This window comes from Patella vulgata, chromosome 6, assembly GCF_932274485.2.
Source record: "Patella vulgata chromosome 6, xgPatVulg1.2, whole genome shotgun sequence".
Taxonomy (NCBI): domain Eukaryota; kingdom Metazoa; phylum Mollusca; class Gastropoda; family Patellidae; genus Patella; species Patella vulgata.
The window spans coordinates 45663332-45680820 of record NC_065884.2 but is presented as its reverse complement, the minus strand read 5'-3'; the positions used below and the strand labels follow the sequence as shown (position 1 = coordinate 45680820).

The 17489-nt window shown below is 33.4% G+C and overlaps 1 protein-coding gene across 3 annotated transcripts; it reads right to left on the bottom strand.

Moving 5' to 3' along the window:
• Positions 1-1596: 1596 nt before the first annotated feature.
• LOC126824351 (splicing factor, suppressor of white-apricot homolog) lies at positions 1597-17385 on the bottom strand. Of its 3 annotated transcripts, none has more exons than XM_056101646.1 (17): positions 17168-17385; positions 14642-14802; positions 14361-14462; positions 11851-11924; positions 11258-11486; positions 10611-10678; positions 10113-10210; positions 9138-9338; positions 8826-9021; positions 8409-8565; positions 7753-7908; positions 7143-7289; positions 6168-6294; positions 3910-5118; positions 3165-3344; positions 2736-2808; positions 1597-1790 (listed from the first exon to the last, which is right to left on the bottom strand). In XM_056101646.1, the coding sequence occupies exons 1-17, from the start codon at positions 17353-17355 to the stop codon at positions 1716-1718; spliced, it is 3441 nt and encodes a 1146-aa protein (XP_055957621.1). In that variant the 5' UTR covers positions 17356-17385; the 3' UTR covers positions 1597-1715. The 3 variants fall into 3 exon arrangements, with proteins under 3 accessions (XP_055957621.1, XP_055957622.1, XP_050409518.2); XM_056101647.1 differs by having other exon boundaries at positions 8430-8565; XM_050553561.2 differs by lacking the exon at positions 17168-17385 and having other exon boundaries at positions 14642-14813.
• Between the last annotated feature and the right edge of the window lie 104 nt (positions 17386-17489).

Below are 17489 nucleotides of genomic sequence, written 5' to 3'. Positions count from 1 at the left end.
AGCCTGGGTTGTAACTCATTGTGGACCAGGACGTTGATCCAGTAACTCGAACACGTTCCACCCACCTTACAATAGTGGACTGATGACAATCGAAGTGTCTGGCAATAGCACGTGTAGACATGCCAGCCCTGGACATTCCCATGGCTTCATTCCGTTGATTTTCAGTAAGTCTCGGCATCTCTAGCTCGATTCCTTCACACGTCCAACAACAAATTACGACAGATTTACGTTTCACAGTTCATGTACTGCACATTAAGTTGAAAACATGCTTTTAAAGGGCTCACACACAATGCTGCACGTGAATATTGGGTTTTTCATGTGCATCTCGTGCAATTTTTTTTTTGTGCACATGGGCCGATATTTTTTTGCGTTTGGGAGCATTGTGTGAGACAATAGTTCATAGTATTGCATAATATTATACATACAAAACCACCTAGTAATAAAATATTTGGGAAAAAAGTGATGCATTTTCCATGACGCTCAGTATATTTCTACTGATAAAGGGGTTTCAGATGAGTTATTTGCCCCTTAATCTGATCATCTTCCTTATACCGGAAGGATAATGGACAAAATAGACTTTAGGCAGAAATCTTGGCCTCTTAATATTACTTTTGAGAGAGATTTTCAACGTCACAAGCCCCTGTTTTCTTTGGCCCCTATGTTCAGCTTTGTGCATGGCAATACTGATGTATGTGTTGGCTCTTCAATATTGCTAAATTATCTGGAAGGATGATAGCCTAATATTCCAAAAGCCTTTTCAATTGAAATAAATGTCTTCTGGTTTTTTTTTAAAAAAAAAAACATTTTGAAATTCAGTACCACAACCTCTCATTTCTAAATATTAAAGGGGCATTAAGATTTAGTTAAAGAGCTGAGCGGTCTCCCTATATTTCAAAAATAGATAATGCAAAAAGAATATATTGAAAATTTCATATTACTTTATTTTGAGCGAAGTTATCAATGGTTGTAGTTTTGACAAAATGTGTGCATTGATCTTAGCTTAGCTTCTCCATTTTTAAATCAAATCATTAAATGGCAGGTCTTTGCATGTTCATAAATGTCTAATAATTTATATAACATTCAATGCCCAAAGAAAAAACTGACACAGGCCGATTTAGAAATGAAATGAAATGGGATTTAACGTCCATTGTTCTGCTCCGAACTGGGCTAATGAAGACGGGCATACACCATACTGTGTGCTATGAGGAAAATTCTGCCCAGACAGCGGCACTATGGCCTACTCTTATATCAAATTCCAACTGTCAAGGGATCTTTTACGTGCATGCCAATGTGTACACAGGACCTTGGTTTTTCGTTCCATCCAAAACGACTAGACAGCTGTCCTTGTCAGGCCCTCCGTCCTGCATCACTGACAAGGTTGAATCACGCTGGAAAATCTGGACAAACTTTCTCGGCCAGTGCAGGGGTCAAAGACAGGCTTGCCAGTCAGCGTCTTGAGTCTTACCCACTTAGTGACAGATTTAGAGCTGTTACATAATGCATGTTTAATTTGTAAAAACATTTTTATATTTTCAAGTGTATGGCATTTCTCTTGTTTGCTAAGGAGCTCTTCATATAATAGAAAGAAGTACAAACTGATATTAGAAGACAATTTAATAAGATATTTTTATTTACAATGTACAATTTATAAACACACTCCTCACTCAACATATACAATCCTTGACATAGATAAAGTCTTTAATTACTATACAATGTTATCTCACATCTTCATCGTCTTTCATCGCATCCCTTGATGCCTTTAACATGGCACGAACTTTGTTTAATAAATTCTGAAAGAATAACAGAAAAATTAAAAATCTGAAACATAGTCTGGGGTCCCCCTAATAAACAATCTCATCGAGTTTTTTTCTAGTATCACTTTCACAAGATTTCATAAACTATAATACATTGGGAGATATACAGTAATTTACAATCAGATTTTTTCCCCACTCATTAATTCAACTAACTTTTAAAAACTTCCACCAAGAATATGGTCCTGTATGGCTTTTAAAAGCTTATTATAGAGCCAAAATAATAATATGATGGTTCGAATTTATGATCGGGTTCTACTTAATCCCAACAAAATTTAAAAGATAGCTACCCAACGAGTGGGAATATGCCCACATGCAGCAATGTTTTTCGAAAGCAGCTTATCCGAAATGAAAACTTGGATGTTGATCAAATTAGATAAAGATCCTTTGCCTTCAAGCAATCTGGCCCCAAATTCACAAAACATTCTCAGACTTACGGTAAAAATTTACTCAACCTTCATTACATTTGATACATTAAAACAACAAACGTTTTATAAAGGGCTATATTTTAGTTAAAATGAAACAAAACATTCTTAACTTAAGCCTTAGAATGCTTTGTGAACTCAGGACCTGATCTCAATGCTTGAAAAAAATCTGTTAAAAACTGCAGGCTCTATCGTGTTCACAGGGTTTTCGGAAAAGGGGAGGTTAACTCTGGAACGGAAGATCGCAGAAAGCTGAATATTTAGAGGGTTTTACATTTGTTTGAAAAGAATATTTCTTGATTCGATTCTCCATAGAATTTGTTCATGATCCACTGATCATGTTAGGGATATGTAGAATGTGGCTGTATTGTATATACAATTTGGGCATATCAAAACTTACTCTTTTATTTCACACTTAGGTTTTAGATTTGCACGTTGTATTTCAAATACACATAAAAATTGTAGAATTTTAAGAGTAAACAGTATATGTAATACTTACAGTAGGTGGTGCTGGAGAAGATGTTAATTCATAAGGTACATCTTGTGATGTTTCATTCGACTCAATAGAATACCTGGTAATAAATATAAGTAATGAATAGTAACTGAGTTTTAATGATTCTACTATTGTTATATTTTTAAGTAATCATTCATATTTTGGTTAGAAACTTTCTGCTTTATATTATAAATAGAAATACTGCTCAAATAAATAATAGCAAAAATTGCCAGTTTCCAACATATGAACTAAGTAAAAATTTTAAGAATCATTTCAAATGAAGAGTATAACACAATAATACAAAATCCAGAGCGGAGCCTATTTCAATATCTCTCCACAAATGGATAATGAACCTCACTCAAGAGATAATAAATACTTGCCCCTCCCCTTCAAGTTTGTTTGGTGCGAGCAATAATAATCTATGAAATATCTTACTTTGTATTATCTGTTTCTTCTTTAGTCTCAAGTCTCTCTTCTAATTTATCTTTTTTACTATGACTTTCAACTACTTCTGCTAAACTTTTAAATGCTGATGTCTTTTCTTTACTTTTGCCTCCTTCTTCTCGTTCCCTATCCTTGTCTTTATTTTTCTTCTTTTTATGTAATTTAGGTGACCTGTAAGTGAAAACAAACAATACTGAATACACCATAATAGAAACTGTCTGCATTGATTTACAACCAAATACTAAAGATTTATCTGATACTTCAAAATGATTATTATACATTCCTGATAGAGTTTTCTGGCATTATGAGACACTATTTCCTTTCAGGTTAATGATTTCGTGCTCCTAAATATTAAGTAATCCTGTTATGTAATTTGCAAATAAAGTGAGTTACCACCTTTACGGCGATGAAGATAGTTGTCTTATTTATCCCCCCCCCCATCACTACCTTCCATAGCCATCCTACATATTACAGGTTCCTTTAAAGGATTAGCCAAACAATCTAGTATGTTTAAAAGAAAACTGTTAAAACTCTGACTGTTTGTGTTCAATGTTAAGGAGGGGAAATCTACCCACAGCAATATTTTTGCTTATTTTTTTGAAATTCCACTAGCAATTTGTACATTTTACCTGTTTTCCGTCTCAGTCTTTCTTCATGAAAAAAACCTAGTATTTTCCACCAAAATAAAGATAATATTATTGTTATATAAATATTAATATAATAATCGATGTAATACCTTGATGGTGATTTATTCTTTTTACTCTTTTTGACTTTAGGAGTTCTTGACCTTTTACTTCTAGGTGACCGAGACTTTGACTTATATCTTGATGTTTTCTTGATCGGAGACCTTGAGCGAGACTTTCTTTTAGGAGATGGTGACCTTTGTTTTCTATGTTTTGTAGGGGATCTTGATCTAGATCGATGTTTTTTTGATGTCTTATATGTTGCGTGACGACTTTTCTTAGCAATGGACCTTGACCGGCTCCTTCGTTTTGGTGTTTTGGATCGTGATCTTCGCCTTCGTGGAGGTAGGGGGGATGGGGATCTTCGTCTTGGTCTACTATAAGTAGGTGACCTTGACCTTCTATACTTTTTCTTAGCAACAGGGGATCTTGAACGACTTTTTCTTTTTTTAGCGTTTTTAGATTTCTTTGAAGACTTTTTTTCATTATCAGAATCACTGTCAATAACTACTGTCAGATCAACCACAAGTTCGGGCTCTGGTAGTATTTTTGGTGGGGGTTCTATGATGGCAATATCATCATCTGATTCTTCAGGAGGTGGTTCTGGTTTATCTATAGGTGGAGGGATATTATCAGTAGTTTGAGGGTCATTGTCTGTTTCACTTATTTTTTTATTTTTTTCTTCAACATCGCTTAACACATCATTTGACTCTAACTTACTGTTTTCACTGTCCGTTGATTTTTCAGTTTGTCCCATCACAATGTTAGAAATGTGCTCACTATTATCACTAGGATGATCAGTATTTAATATAGAATTGTCAATAAGGCTGATATTGGTATTACTAGCTTTATCAAAGATTGGGTCCAATTTTTCCTGTTTTATCATAAGTTTAAGGGACTCGATTGTTTCACTGGGGGGAATTTCAATTTTAGATTTTTCACTCACACTTTTTTCTTTGGATCTAGAATGTCTTCTGGATGTGTATCTCGATCTAGAAGATCTGTCATCCGATCTAGATTTACTTCTAGAAGATCTGTGTTCTGATCTAGATTTACTAGGCGATTTACTTCTTCTGGGACTAATTCTAGGAGATTTATGTTTTGGTGACCTTGATCGCTTAGGAGAAATTCTAGGAGTTCGGCTTCTTCTTTTTGGAGACGTTCTAGGCGTTCTTTGGCGACTCACATACGGGGATCTCGACTTCCGAGAACTACTACTAGAATAATAAGAATTCTTTCTGACTGGAGATCGTGATCTGGATCTGAAAGTATAAGTAAATTCACAGACACTAGAACCTAAGTTTTGAGGTAAATTAAACATAAATATAGTTACAAGAGATTACCATAAGATCCTTTCCCTATGTAGACTATTTTTGTCATGACAAACACTAATAAATATATTTAAAAAAAAAGATAGGTTTGTAATGCAACGAAACAATACACACACAGCTGCTAAATTGTCTGAGCAGTTGAAAAGGCTGTCGCATATTTTTGTAAACCAGCGGCTGCCAGGCAGGATACGCCCACATTTTGCAAGAGATGGAAAGAGAACAAGTTAAACAAAAAACAATTTTTCGTACAATCAAGGGCCATAATTCAGGAAGTTACGATCCGATATGCGCGAATATCGATAGGAACCAACCTATTTGCGAACGAGGGGCGGCCATTTTGTCCGGCTGTTCCGGCCGGATTTTCATGATATTCGAACTCAAGCGTTATTACAGTGTAACAGTGATATTTTTTTAAATCGGATGATAATTGTGACCTCTAGAGGGACCGCAAGCTAAAAACGCGATTTTTCATATAATCAAGGGCCATAATTCAGGAAGTTACGATCCGATATGCACAAATATCAAAAGGAAACAAGATCTTTGGGTCATAAACATGTATTTCATGTTTCATCAAAATCAGATGAAAATTGTGACCTCTAGAGTGTCCACAAGCTAAAAACATGATTTTTCGTACAATCAGGGGCCATAATCCATGAAGTTATGGACCGATACATGCCAATATCGAAAGGAATGAGATCTTTGGGAGATAGATCTATATTTCAAGTTTCGTCAAAATCGGATAAAAATTGTGACCTGTAGAGTGTCCACAAAGAAATTGTAGACGTACAGACAGACGGACGTCTGGACAGGGGCGACGACATTATATGTCCACATGAAAATGTGGGCGTATAAATAGATTTTTTAGACATAAAGAGGAAACTAAAGAAAGTAAAGTTGGTACCAGAATAGAGAGTAAACTGTAATTTCTGTATGATTTGAAGTCTTAATTGGCAGGAAATGGTTGAATATGAGTTACTTACCTTCTAATTTTACTAAAAGACTTTGGAGGTGAAACACCTCTGTTATCACTGATAGGTGATTGAGATTTAGAACCTAATGATTTGTGGCCATAATCAAATACAACTGGTGTTTTCTTCTCATTCTCATCTAAAATAATAAATACATAAATCTACTGATGTCCACTAACAGCATTCATTTAGAACACAAAACTTTACATCATGCCTCTTAGTACCTGCCAAATATTTTTAGGATGATTAGAAAAGAAAGTAATTACAATATAATCATTTCTTCATAAATCACAACATAAACAATAAATAACAGTGTAGAATTTTAACATAAACAATAACAGTGTAGTTTGTAGAATTTTAACATAAAAAATAAAAGTGTAGCCTGCAGAATTTTAACATAAACATAACAGTGTAGCCTGTAGAAATTTAACATAAACAATAACACACTAACAGTGCAGGTAGACTAGAATTTTTACATAAACCATTAATGTAATATGAAGAATTTTATCATAAAGAGAGGAAGAAATTAGAACATCCATTCAAGCAAAACTATGTTATTTTGGGACTAACATAATGATACAATCTTTATTTCAATAATTTACTTGTGCATAGGGGTCATATGCAGTGGACTTTGACAGAAACCCCACAAGGTTGGACATGCGACCTTACTCCTTGTCACATACAAGCATGGGATCAAAATCACACCACTTGACTCAATAACAGACCTTTGATCTAAAGTGTATGCATTAGACCACTCAACCACCCAACCCTCCTTTAACAATCAGTGTAGCCTGTAGAATTTTAACATACACAATCACAGTGTAAGCCGTTGAATTGTAACATAAACAATAACAGTGCAGCCTGCAGAATTTTAACATAAACACTGTGTAGAAATTTAACATAAAAAATAACAGCATAGCCTGTAGAATTTGTAGAGGTTATAGTGACAATATACATCCACATAAAATTTATACATTTAATACTAACCAGGTCCAGAACCATTCTTTCCTTTAAGTAGTGAAATAAACATGGCTGCCTTTCTCTTTCTTTCTGCTTGTATTTGTTTCTCTTTACTCGTCTGTGCTAACTTTTCTCTAGCAGCAGATGCTAATCTGTTCATCAGTCGATCCTCAGCTATATAAATACAATTAGTGTAACTAGTTACAAAAATATGATGTCAAATACCTTGTGACATCTTTATTTCTCAGACAAGTGGTACCAATTTGGTAAAACAATAATAGAGATTCATAATAACACATTATACCTCTACTTCTAAATGTCATTTAAGGATAATAATAGAGATTTTTGATAAATTGCAAAAATGTATAACTCTTCTATTTCTATTTAATCCAGATGCATAAAAACAAAAATAGAATGAAGTTGCAAATGGATAGCCTTTACAGGGAATATAAAATATATATTTTTAAAATTTGGTTGTCGTCACTTGGGAAATTAATGTAAAAATCAACAGAAATTTAACTGTTTTGTACAATTCTTGTGTAAAAATCATGATGTCACAAGGTACTAAAACAACTATTCGAGAGGGCAAGCAAGCGCATTTTTGCTTTTGAAGGAATTGGGGGTGTATTAAGCGTACCTATTTTTTTGTCATCAACTTCATCTAGTGGATCAGAAGACATATAACCTGTATTAGAGTCTGTATTAACCTCTTGTTTATTATTATTACTATTATCTGTTCTATCAGTTCTAGGTGATGATGCTACAGATGTTTCTTTCTGACTATCAGATTCGTCTAAAATAAAAAAAATATATATAAAAATAAAATACAATAATTTGATACAAACAGCTTGGTGGTTTTACAGATGCATAGCAGAATATTAACTATATTATGTCCAATATGATCTATTTACAAAACAATTTCTTGCTATGGTTAACACTACAAATATATATTTATCTACTGAGAACACAATAATAAGGACATTTTCTTACTATTTTTAGGCTATAATCGTAAAATAAAACATATCATTTAAGCAAGAAAACTTTGCAGTATGAAACAGATATTATGTTACAATAAACACTGACAATTGAAATTCGGAAGATAATTTTATGTTGTTTTACTTTTTGATCAACCGATCACTCCATAAAACAATAAAGGGAAAGTTATTTTATATCGTAATATGGCTGCCTTCTGGATAATATTTTGATATGGCCTCAAGAGATGTAAAATGCATCATGTATGTATTATATACAGTCACTACTGGCACAAAGTTTTCTTGCTTCAGAGTGGCATACCATCATTATCATCACTACTACCGTAATCAAATAACGGTTTCTTCAATGGTGCCACTGACTCAGGTTCTTTGGTTCTTGTTTTAATAGAAAAACTAACACCTTTACTCAATAACGCTGCCGTAGCTTCTTCCTTTTGTTTCTTTTCTTTTAAAATCTCCTACAATTTAAAACAATTTACATAGATTTGTCATCTTCACAATGTAAAGGAGTTGTATAATGTGGCTTTACTGTTAATTGAATGCACAAAGAAGTGCATGCTCACTTTGTGCAACTATTTTTCAGTTATTCTTTAAAAAAAAACAAGATTATTATATAAACCTGCATTCAAAACTTTATGTCTTGTTGCATCTGTATGTTTGCTTATTACTTTTTGAGTGCTATACAACAAATAATTCATACAAATACTTAAATATTTACCTTTTGATGAAGATTCTTTCTGAAGTCATAATAAGGAAAATGAACATGCCAATCATTCAAGAATTGAAAGCGGGCATCATTTTTACTCTTCACAACCATTTCGAATTCACTACCATTTTTAGCAACATACATGGCCATTCTATCTATAATAGGTTGTATATCAGGTGGTGGGGGAATAATAGGATTAACTTCTTCACTGTAATCAAATAGAAATTAATATAAGTAACTAATAACTGCAAAATGCAATAGCTGTACTTTTACCTAAAAGAATTTTGATCAACCTTGGATATCAACTGAAATTAAAAAGAATACCTTTTAAGTTGAGACATATTATCTAAATATACATGCTGTCGTGGTAAATCTACAGGTTCAGTACCCGGTGGTGCAGGGGATTGTCTATTACCATCATTTCCATATGTTTGTACATCATCATGTCCACTATCTTCTCTATCATGATATGGTTGCTGTGTGTATGGTGGTAGAGGTGGTGGTTGAAGTGAACTATTAGTGGATCTAAAACAAACAATATTATCTTAAATTAATCATTAAGTTATATTAGTTTTTATATATCAATAGGATGCAAAACTGCAGCTTGTCATAGAAATGCAGCCACTATGAAAATAATGGTTAACTTGTGTACAAAGACGTTTGATTTATATGTACAATAACTCTTTGTAAAATAGGACCTAGGTATATTATTATAGCCTGCAGAAGTAGAAAAATAATTCATTATTGCTAATGTTGTGAACCAGTTTTAAAAGTAAAAGTTGACATTTCCTATTATCACGATCGTCCAGTTCCAATTATGATTGTCAATAACAATAAATTTGTAATGGTTGCATACTTGACAATCGAGCCTCACTTCAACCAGAAAACTGAATATGGTTTCTTCCCTTTACTCACTCTAGGAAATATGTAATCAACGTAGATTTTTCTATTTCTCTTATATATTAAAATATAAATTTGGTCATACAGTCCTTTCTAAGCGATGAAGCATTATCCACTAACTACTGTTGTTCCAGGTGACACTACGACATCGAAAATGGCTTGCCATTTCTTCAATTTTCAATTAAAATGGTTAAACCTTAGTGAAATACCTGGGATTGCTATCCCATTACTTTCAAGTTATATAACCCCCCTTGAAAAATTAAATGACATTTGGCCATTTAAATTAAAAACTGAAAAAATGGTTAGGAATTTCTGAGTCAGGTCTCTCCTGGAACAAACAGTAGAATATTTTCTTTAAATGGCCTAAGTTTATATCTCTCAGTTATTACATAAACTTACTCTGCTTCATCTCTATGATGTTTTTTAATGGATTTAATAAGTTGACCATATGGTGTATCATGTATAGAAACTACAGGTATCTTTACTGATTTAACAGGCTGAAAATAAACACACATGTATTAAAACACAAACAAATATGAAGTATAAATAATATTCAAGTCAAACTTGTATATAATGGCCTTCAAATTAATGAGTAAACCATGAAAACATGGATGATGTCGAGAAATTGGCTTATTAGAGGAAAATTTCAATGAAATCTATTTGGGGAAGGGGTGGATGGTGATGATACAGTGCAACAACATTATATGTCCCACATATTCTGCACTATTGATGGATTCTCAACAAAGGATTGAATTCAAAATAAACTGTTTATGTACACAAGGGAGGGAAGAACTTAATATAACCTGTTTTAGCTAATATTTTCAAACTCTTCTTTCTCCTGTTATATAAATTCTAGAGATAAAATAAATGAAAATACATCATATGTCAAATACTTACTTCCACTTTAGTTGTATCTAATGATTTATGTAAATAACCATGTTCATGATGATCATACCCTTCATGACCTACAATAATAATAATAGTTAGTCACTTAAAATGTATCTTAAAATTGAGACATATATGTGCTGTGGAGAGTTCCTGTTATTTTGTAGGTTTACAAAAAGACTATGCATACCAACTCTAAACAAAACATAGAATCAGCAGCACATGAATGCAGCATATACAATAAATGTCACGGTGAATTGCAAATGACTTTACTATCATTGTCAGGATGAATATAGAACTGTTGGCCTTTGGAAATTACGATGAACTTATGCCATGCAGTGCACCATGAGGGAAGTTTTGCCCAGACAGCAACCCTAATGTCGATTTTGTAATGCAGAGAACCGTTAACGTCTTACCAATGATTTACACAGGATCGCAGTTTTTCGTTAACGCCGCACATGAACGACCAGATGCTTTTGCCAGGCACTCTTAGGCTAGTGAGCCAGTGCCATAGTCATGGAAGTACTCACTCTTAAACGCCCAGCAGCAAGTGGCATCAGCTGTGTTACAGAAAACCAACCCTGACATGTGTACAGCACCCATCACAAGTAGCTACTTGCCAAAATTGGCCAAAGGGTCAATCAGATGTAGATACTTACTTTCTTGTCTCTGTATTTCTGCAGCATCTGATTTGGGTACATATTTTCCACTCTTGATGATACTGACCATAAATTTATAGTAACCATTAAGTGGTCCATTATAATCTAGAAAATCAAACTGACTATTTCCAGCTTGTTTAGCTTTAAGTACGATTTCCATCTGGGCACCATGTTCTGCTATAAACTTAGCCGTCTTTTCAATAACAGCATTTATCTTCACGGTCGCTGGCTAAAAAAGATAGAATTTATATTTATGAAATCCTTGCGACAGTCTATCTTTAAACAAATTTTCAAATAGTTATCTATTAATATGTATAAACAAATTATACAGCTTCATCCTCAAGGCAGGGTATGCTTACTCATTCCAGAACACACAATACTACTTATTGTTCTAGGTAAGCTTACACACCTAACTGCTTTGGATTACCTTGTTAGACATTTTGATCTATTGTTGCCACTTACTCACATTGCATTGTTATGGTATTGAGTGTTCTATATAAGTGTACTAAGCATCTCCAACAAATCTCTTATAACTTCTCAACTTCATACACACAATAAATAACTGTAGTAATAGTAGTATATAAAATACTTACTAATTCTAGATGAATAGGAACACATAATCCGGGAGGGGGGATAAAGGGTTTTTCTTCTTCTGGCTGATGGACATCTGTAAGAATAATTTTAGGATGTAGTAAAAAATCATAAATGCTTAGATTCCATAATTAAATAGCTTTTTTTCAATAATTACTTATAGCTCTAGTCAATGAGGGCATCGCTATCGCTGCAATATACGTCCACATTCCTGCTTTGATTCATATGGTACTTTTTAAAATAAAGTGGGTGTGACACCACCCCTGGGAGTCGGGACATGCACCAAAATAAATAGTTGCTACATTTTTACGGTATAAGGAATAATTGTGCCAAGTTCCACGATGATCCATTCAGATTCAGAATTCCAGCCTGCAGACAAAAAAAACCACAGAAATTGGGTGTGGCTCTGCCCCTGGGGGTTAGACATGGATCAATATAAATAGGTACAACTACAACCCTATGGTGGATAATACTGAAGGTGATCCAAATATGTTAATAATTGCAACCTGTAGACAAATTAACAGACAAAATATTAAAGATACATTATGTAAGATTTAGATAAAGAGCTAGCCATTCTTGCTATAATAGTTCGAAAATAGATAATGTAAAATGAATAATTTGAAAATTTCATTCAAATTACTCTATTGCAAGCAAATATATTAGCCTTTGAAGGTTTGACAAGACGAGTGCAATAATTCCAACCACCATACTGGTTGTTCAAAGCTAAGTCTCACACCTCCATTTTTAGCTTAAATCAAAATATGTCTGAACTGTTCTAATCTAATTAATATCGGAGAAATCTGATGCTATCAAGAGTAGATTATGCCCTGGATAAGTTAATTAATGTCTAATTAATAATTTAGAAAACATTTCAGCCTAAGGAAAGACCTGCAATAGGCAGATTTAACTCATGCATAATGTATGTTTCACAAAAAATGGGTGTAGCACTGCCCAAAGAGGACAGACCATGTACCAAAATCAATAGTTGCTGTCATTGGGGTATAAGGAATAAGTATACTAAGTTCCAAGATAATCCATTCAGAATTTTGGCCTTCAGGAGCTAAACACAAAAAATGGGCGTGGCTCTGACCCTGGGGTCGGGACATGCACCAAAATCCATAGCAGCCACCTTTACGCTGTACAGAATACATATGCCAAGTTTGAAGATGCTCCGTTCAGAATTGTGGCCCATAGGCAACCCACAGACCCGCAAAGCAAAAATGGGTGTGGCTCAGCCCCTGGGGGTCGGGCATTCACCAAAAATATTAGGATCATCCTTAAGGTATAAGTAATAGGTATGCAAAGGTTTAAAAGGATCTGTAAAGAGTTGCGACCTGTAGCCGATACAAAGACACACAAAAATTGGGTGTGGCTCTGACCCATGGGATTTGGCATGCACCAAAAATAATAGAGGTCATCCTTAGTGTTTTAGGAATAAGTATGAACAGTTTTCAAGACGATCCATTAAGAATTGCGGCCTGTAGGTGAGACACAGAAAATGGATCTGGCTCTGCCCCTGGGGGATAGGCATACACCAAAAACAAAAGGGGTGATCTTTAGGGTGTAAGGAATAAGTATCCACAGTTTCAAGATCATCAGTTAAGAACTGCATCCTGTATATGACAAACAACCAAATACAAAAAATGATACATATATAAGGAATAAGTATGCAAAGTTTCAAGACAATCCATAAAAAATTGTGCCCTGTAGGTGACCCATAGACACACACAGGGGTGGAGGCATAATACATGTACGTCAACATTCAAAATTCATAATGTGGATGTATAAAAAAGAACACTGAAGAAAAAGCAATATATTGTGTAAATTATCAAAATGTTCTTGTGCACACTGTAACATTAATGAATACAATATTGAATAGATGTGATGTAATGTTTTATTTGCTTAAAACCATTACTTAATTTGATGACTGCATTTTTAGGTAACCAAGGTACCCATGCTATTAATCAGATGCTTTTTTAAACTGACAGTGGATCACTGTGGATGATGTGCTCTGGAACTATATAAACGAAAAAAGCCATACAGTAGACTCTGATGTTGTTAACTCATTATAAACACCAAGTAAATATGTGAAATTTCTCTCTACAATCATCAATGAAAAAGCATGTCATGGTATAAAACAGTTGAATAGATGTACTATGAGTTTAGGTGTTTGGGTTAAGATTGCATAAACATTGAACAGTAAAAACTTCTGACTGAAAAAGTTATGAAAGAGAAACTCTGATCAAGAGTATGTCTTGTCAACCGAAATCCTGGTATTTACTCAATTGTCAGTTTTCATGGGATTGAGGGGATTCAATCAATTCCCTACTGATCAAGACTGTGATTCACAGGTCTGTGATTTCATCTGTTTCTAATTTTATGTTTTTGATCAGGATTATTATGGATTTTAACAAACTTTAATAGTTTGAAAATCATTGTATTATTGAAGTTTACTGCATTTCGCTGACATGTTCAATATAAAACCACATATACGAAAGTTATATGTAATTACCTTGATGATAAATGTCATCTTCATGTCTAGGCTGTTCATAACTAAAACCTACAGCATTATAACCAGTCTGTAAGGCTTCATAATATCTTTTCCATTCTTCTTCTATAAATAGAAATATTTATTTTCGTAAAACATATTTACTGTAAACTTACATTTCTCGAGTTCACTGAGTGGTACTGAGTAATCACAATAACGCTGATACTGGGATTTGATGATTACACACAAATTATAACAGAAATTCAAATTGGTGTGGCCTAATTATGTAGGTAGTTTGTACTCACCTTCATAAACAGTTTTCTCAGCTATATCTGTATTTAATTCTAAATATCTTTCTTCGTCACATAATTTCTCTATCTGTTCTTCTTCATCTGTTAAATCCTTCTTTGCTACATTATCAGCATCCACGCTCTTTAGATCATATAAATGACCACGCCCATCATACCTGTTAATCAAAGTAAGCTAATAAGAAAGGGTAATCAAGAGTCTAAATATGTTTGACTATATCTTAATATCACATGCTGAACAGTTAGCCGTTTGTTATATCACATTAACCATTTTATGGTGTGTCTATATAGCACATACTGTTCTCAGATCAATATTTTACTCTTCACATTCTCTGAGCTTTATATTTATTTTAACCTGTCTAATCATAAGTAGTTAATAAATATCAGAAATGGAGTACAAAAAATAAAATAAATTGGATGAATGAAACCAGATATTTTTATTTATTTTTTTTTTTGGGGTGGGGGATATATCACCAGTATTTTAAAAATATATATTTCATATTGAATGATATTGAGAACAGTATAGCTAGATATATACAGCTAATTAAACCTGAAGTTATTTGCATCACCATCAGTCCTCCAATTATTTTGTTTCAAGTTTATTGATTTCATAAGATTCTGTATTCAAACAGAAATATAATTAGAATCTAAAGCTTTATAGATTAAAATAGTAAACTGAAGGAAATTAGTTCAGCATAAGCAGCGATTTCTTATTTTTTATAGATTAGATCAAACAGTTTATGATTAGATACAATTAGAATTATCTGAAAAGTAATGCAAACACCTTAAAAGCAACATTTTATATTTGTAAAGGATGTCTTAAACAGAGTTTTTGGAAGAGAAACAAGATTTGCGACCAGTATTGTAGTATGGATACATTTATAATAAATGTATTTTAGAGAATTATTCTTTATATGAAATTATCGTATTAAAAAAAAAGGAAATCAGTCTATTTTGAAGGCACCCACCATCACAGACAAAAATGTTGCCTTTGCTATTCAAGAAACTCTTTTGGATACAAATATTTAGATTGGAATAAGACCGATATCATTTCCCTTTATTAAACAATTTACTTATGAATTTAAGAACAAATAATTTATTTTTATATTTCTGTAAATAAAATAAATTTGTTATAATAAAACCTGTGCATTAAGCATACATGTAACAGTGACCGCCCTAGACTCTTAAAACCGTTAGCGAAACAAAAATTTTATTAGCCAATTCAGAAACTTGTAGCCAAATATTATATTTCTATTCATGTGTTTGTTAATTAAAAATAAATATTTTACTTATTTAATACACAAGAGTATTATTTTATTCCCTGAACTGTCCGAAAGTTCACATTTGCAAGGATGCAGGCAACAAAAAATGAGATTCTGTCATACAAGTGTCACTCGTACACTCCTTATCACATCAATCACGTTCACATTGTCGCCATCAGTAACTTTCTGGAAGAAGTAGAAGTTGTATCTGCCGTTTCGTTAATCATGTGCTTCGCGGATGAAGGTTGTAAAAATGAATCTATCCTTATTTTCGGTTTGGTAAATAAATATTAGTAATCATTATTCATTAACGGTATTATAAATTTGAAAAAAAATTGGTAAAATTATAGCTAAGCAAAAGTAAAACACAGCAATGCCATACCAAGGGGATGTAACTGTGTTTGAAAGTTAAGTCGTCACGAGGCTCAATTCTCCTTCGTTTTTAAAATGTGTAACCATTGACTAATTTGCCACTTGCAAGATTGAGACTAGAGTCAATTAATGATTTAATTTAAGTACTAAATAGACACTACATCGAGTCAATCGAAAGAAGTGTTGAACTAGACAATTTCAATTTAAATTAGAAGATTTTCGAAATTACACTCTCTAAAATTCATTCACCAAAACTTTCGCCATTATCATCAATTTGATTGCCAATAAAAAGAATTATCGCCACTGGCGAATTGACAAATGTCTAGGGGGGGTCACTAATGTATGACATGCTGCTACATTTATTAAATTTTCAGTTTATCAACTATATTTTAGGATTTTGAAATACTTGCATCCAAGTGAGTGTCTTATTTTTCGTTTTAAATCTATTATTTACTTTACTTGATTTAAGTAAACGTAAATCAATATTTGAATCAAAACCCCTGATAGCTTGATTCAGCTTCATATACATGTACTGTTTTCAGCTTTAAAGTCCACTGTTCTGTATCCACCTGCCAACATGCTTACCTGTCTGTTGTTAATATTGTGGTCAATGGACAGATATCAGATATAGGTAGTTGGGCTGTCAATGTCAAATCTGATAACAATTAATGACGTCAGTTGTGATAGCAGAGACAGCGTTGTAAAAACATACCTTATTCATATACAACTAATTGTCTATATCTTCCATCATTTTGGTAATGTACTGTCTCAAATATTTAATCAAAAAGCTGAAAGGCAAAATATGATTAATACACGCGCGACTAATCGACCCGAACGACGTTAAACCTTTTATTCCGAAGAAATCCTAACACGTGAAGAGTTCACCGACCTGTCAATCATGAGTCTTTCATCTCCCATCCATGGAATAAGGTGTTTTCCTTTGTCCACGTACAAAGCCTTTTCATCATTCCTAAAAACTTTACAGGCATAACCAAACACAAAAAGGTCTTGAACATCATCTTTACTCGATTGGGAGTGGGATGAATTTTCATCGTCTAGCCATAACTGGGCAGCCATTTTCTTCTTCGTTCTTGAGCCATTTCGCAACATAAACGCTAACCGGAAACCATATTTCTACGACGATTCGTCCACTATCGAAACTTTCTATATCCGAGGACAATTTGCTTGTGGTTTTCTATATCTTGATAATC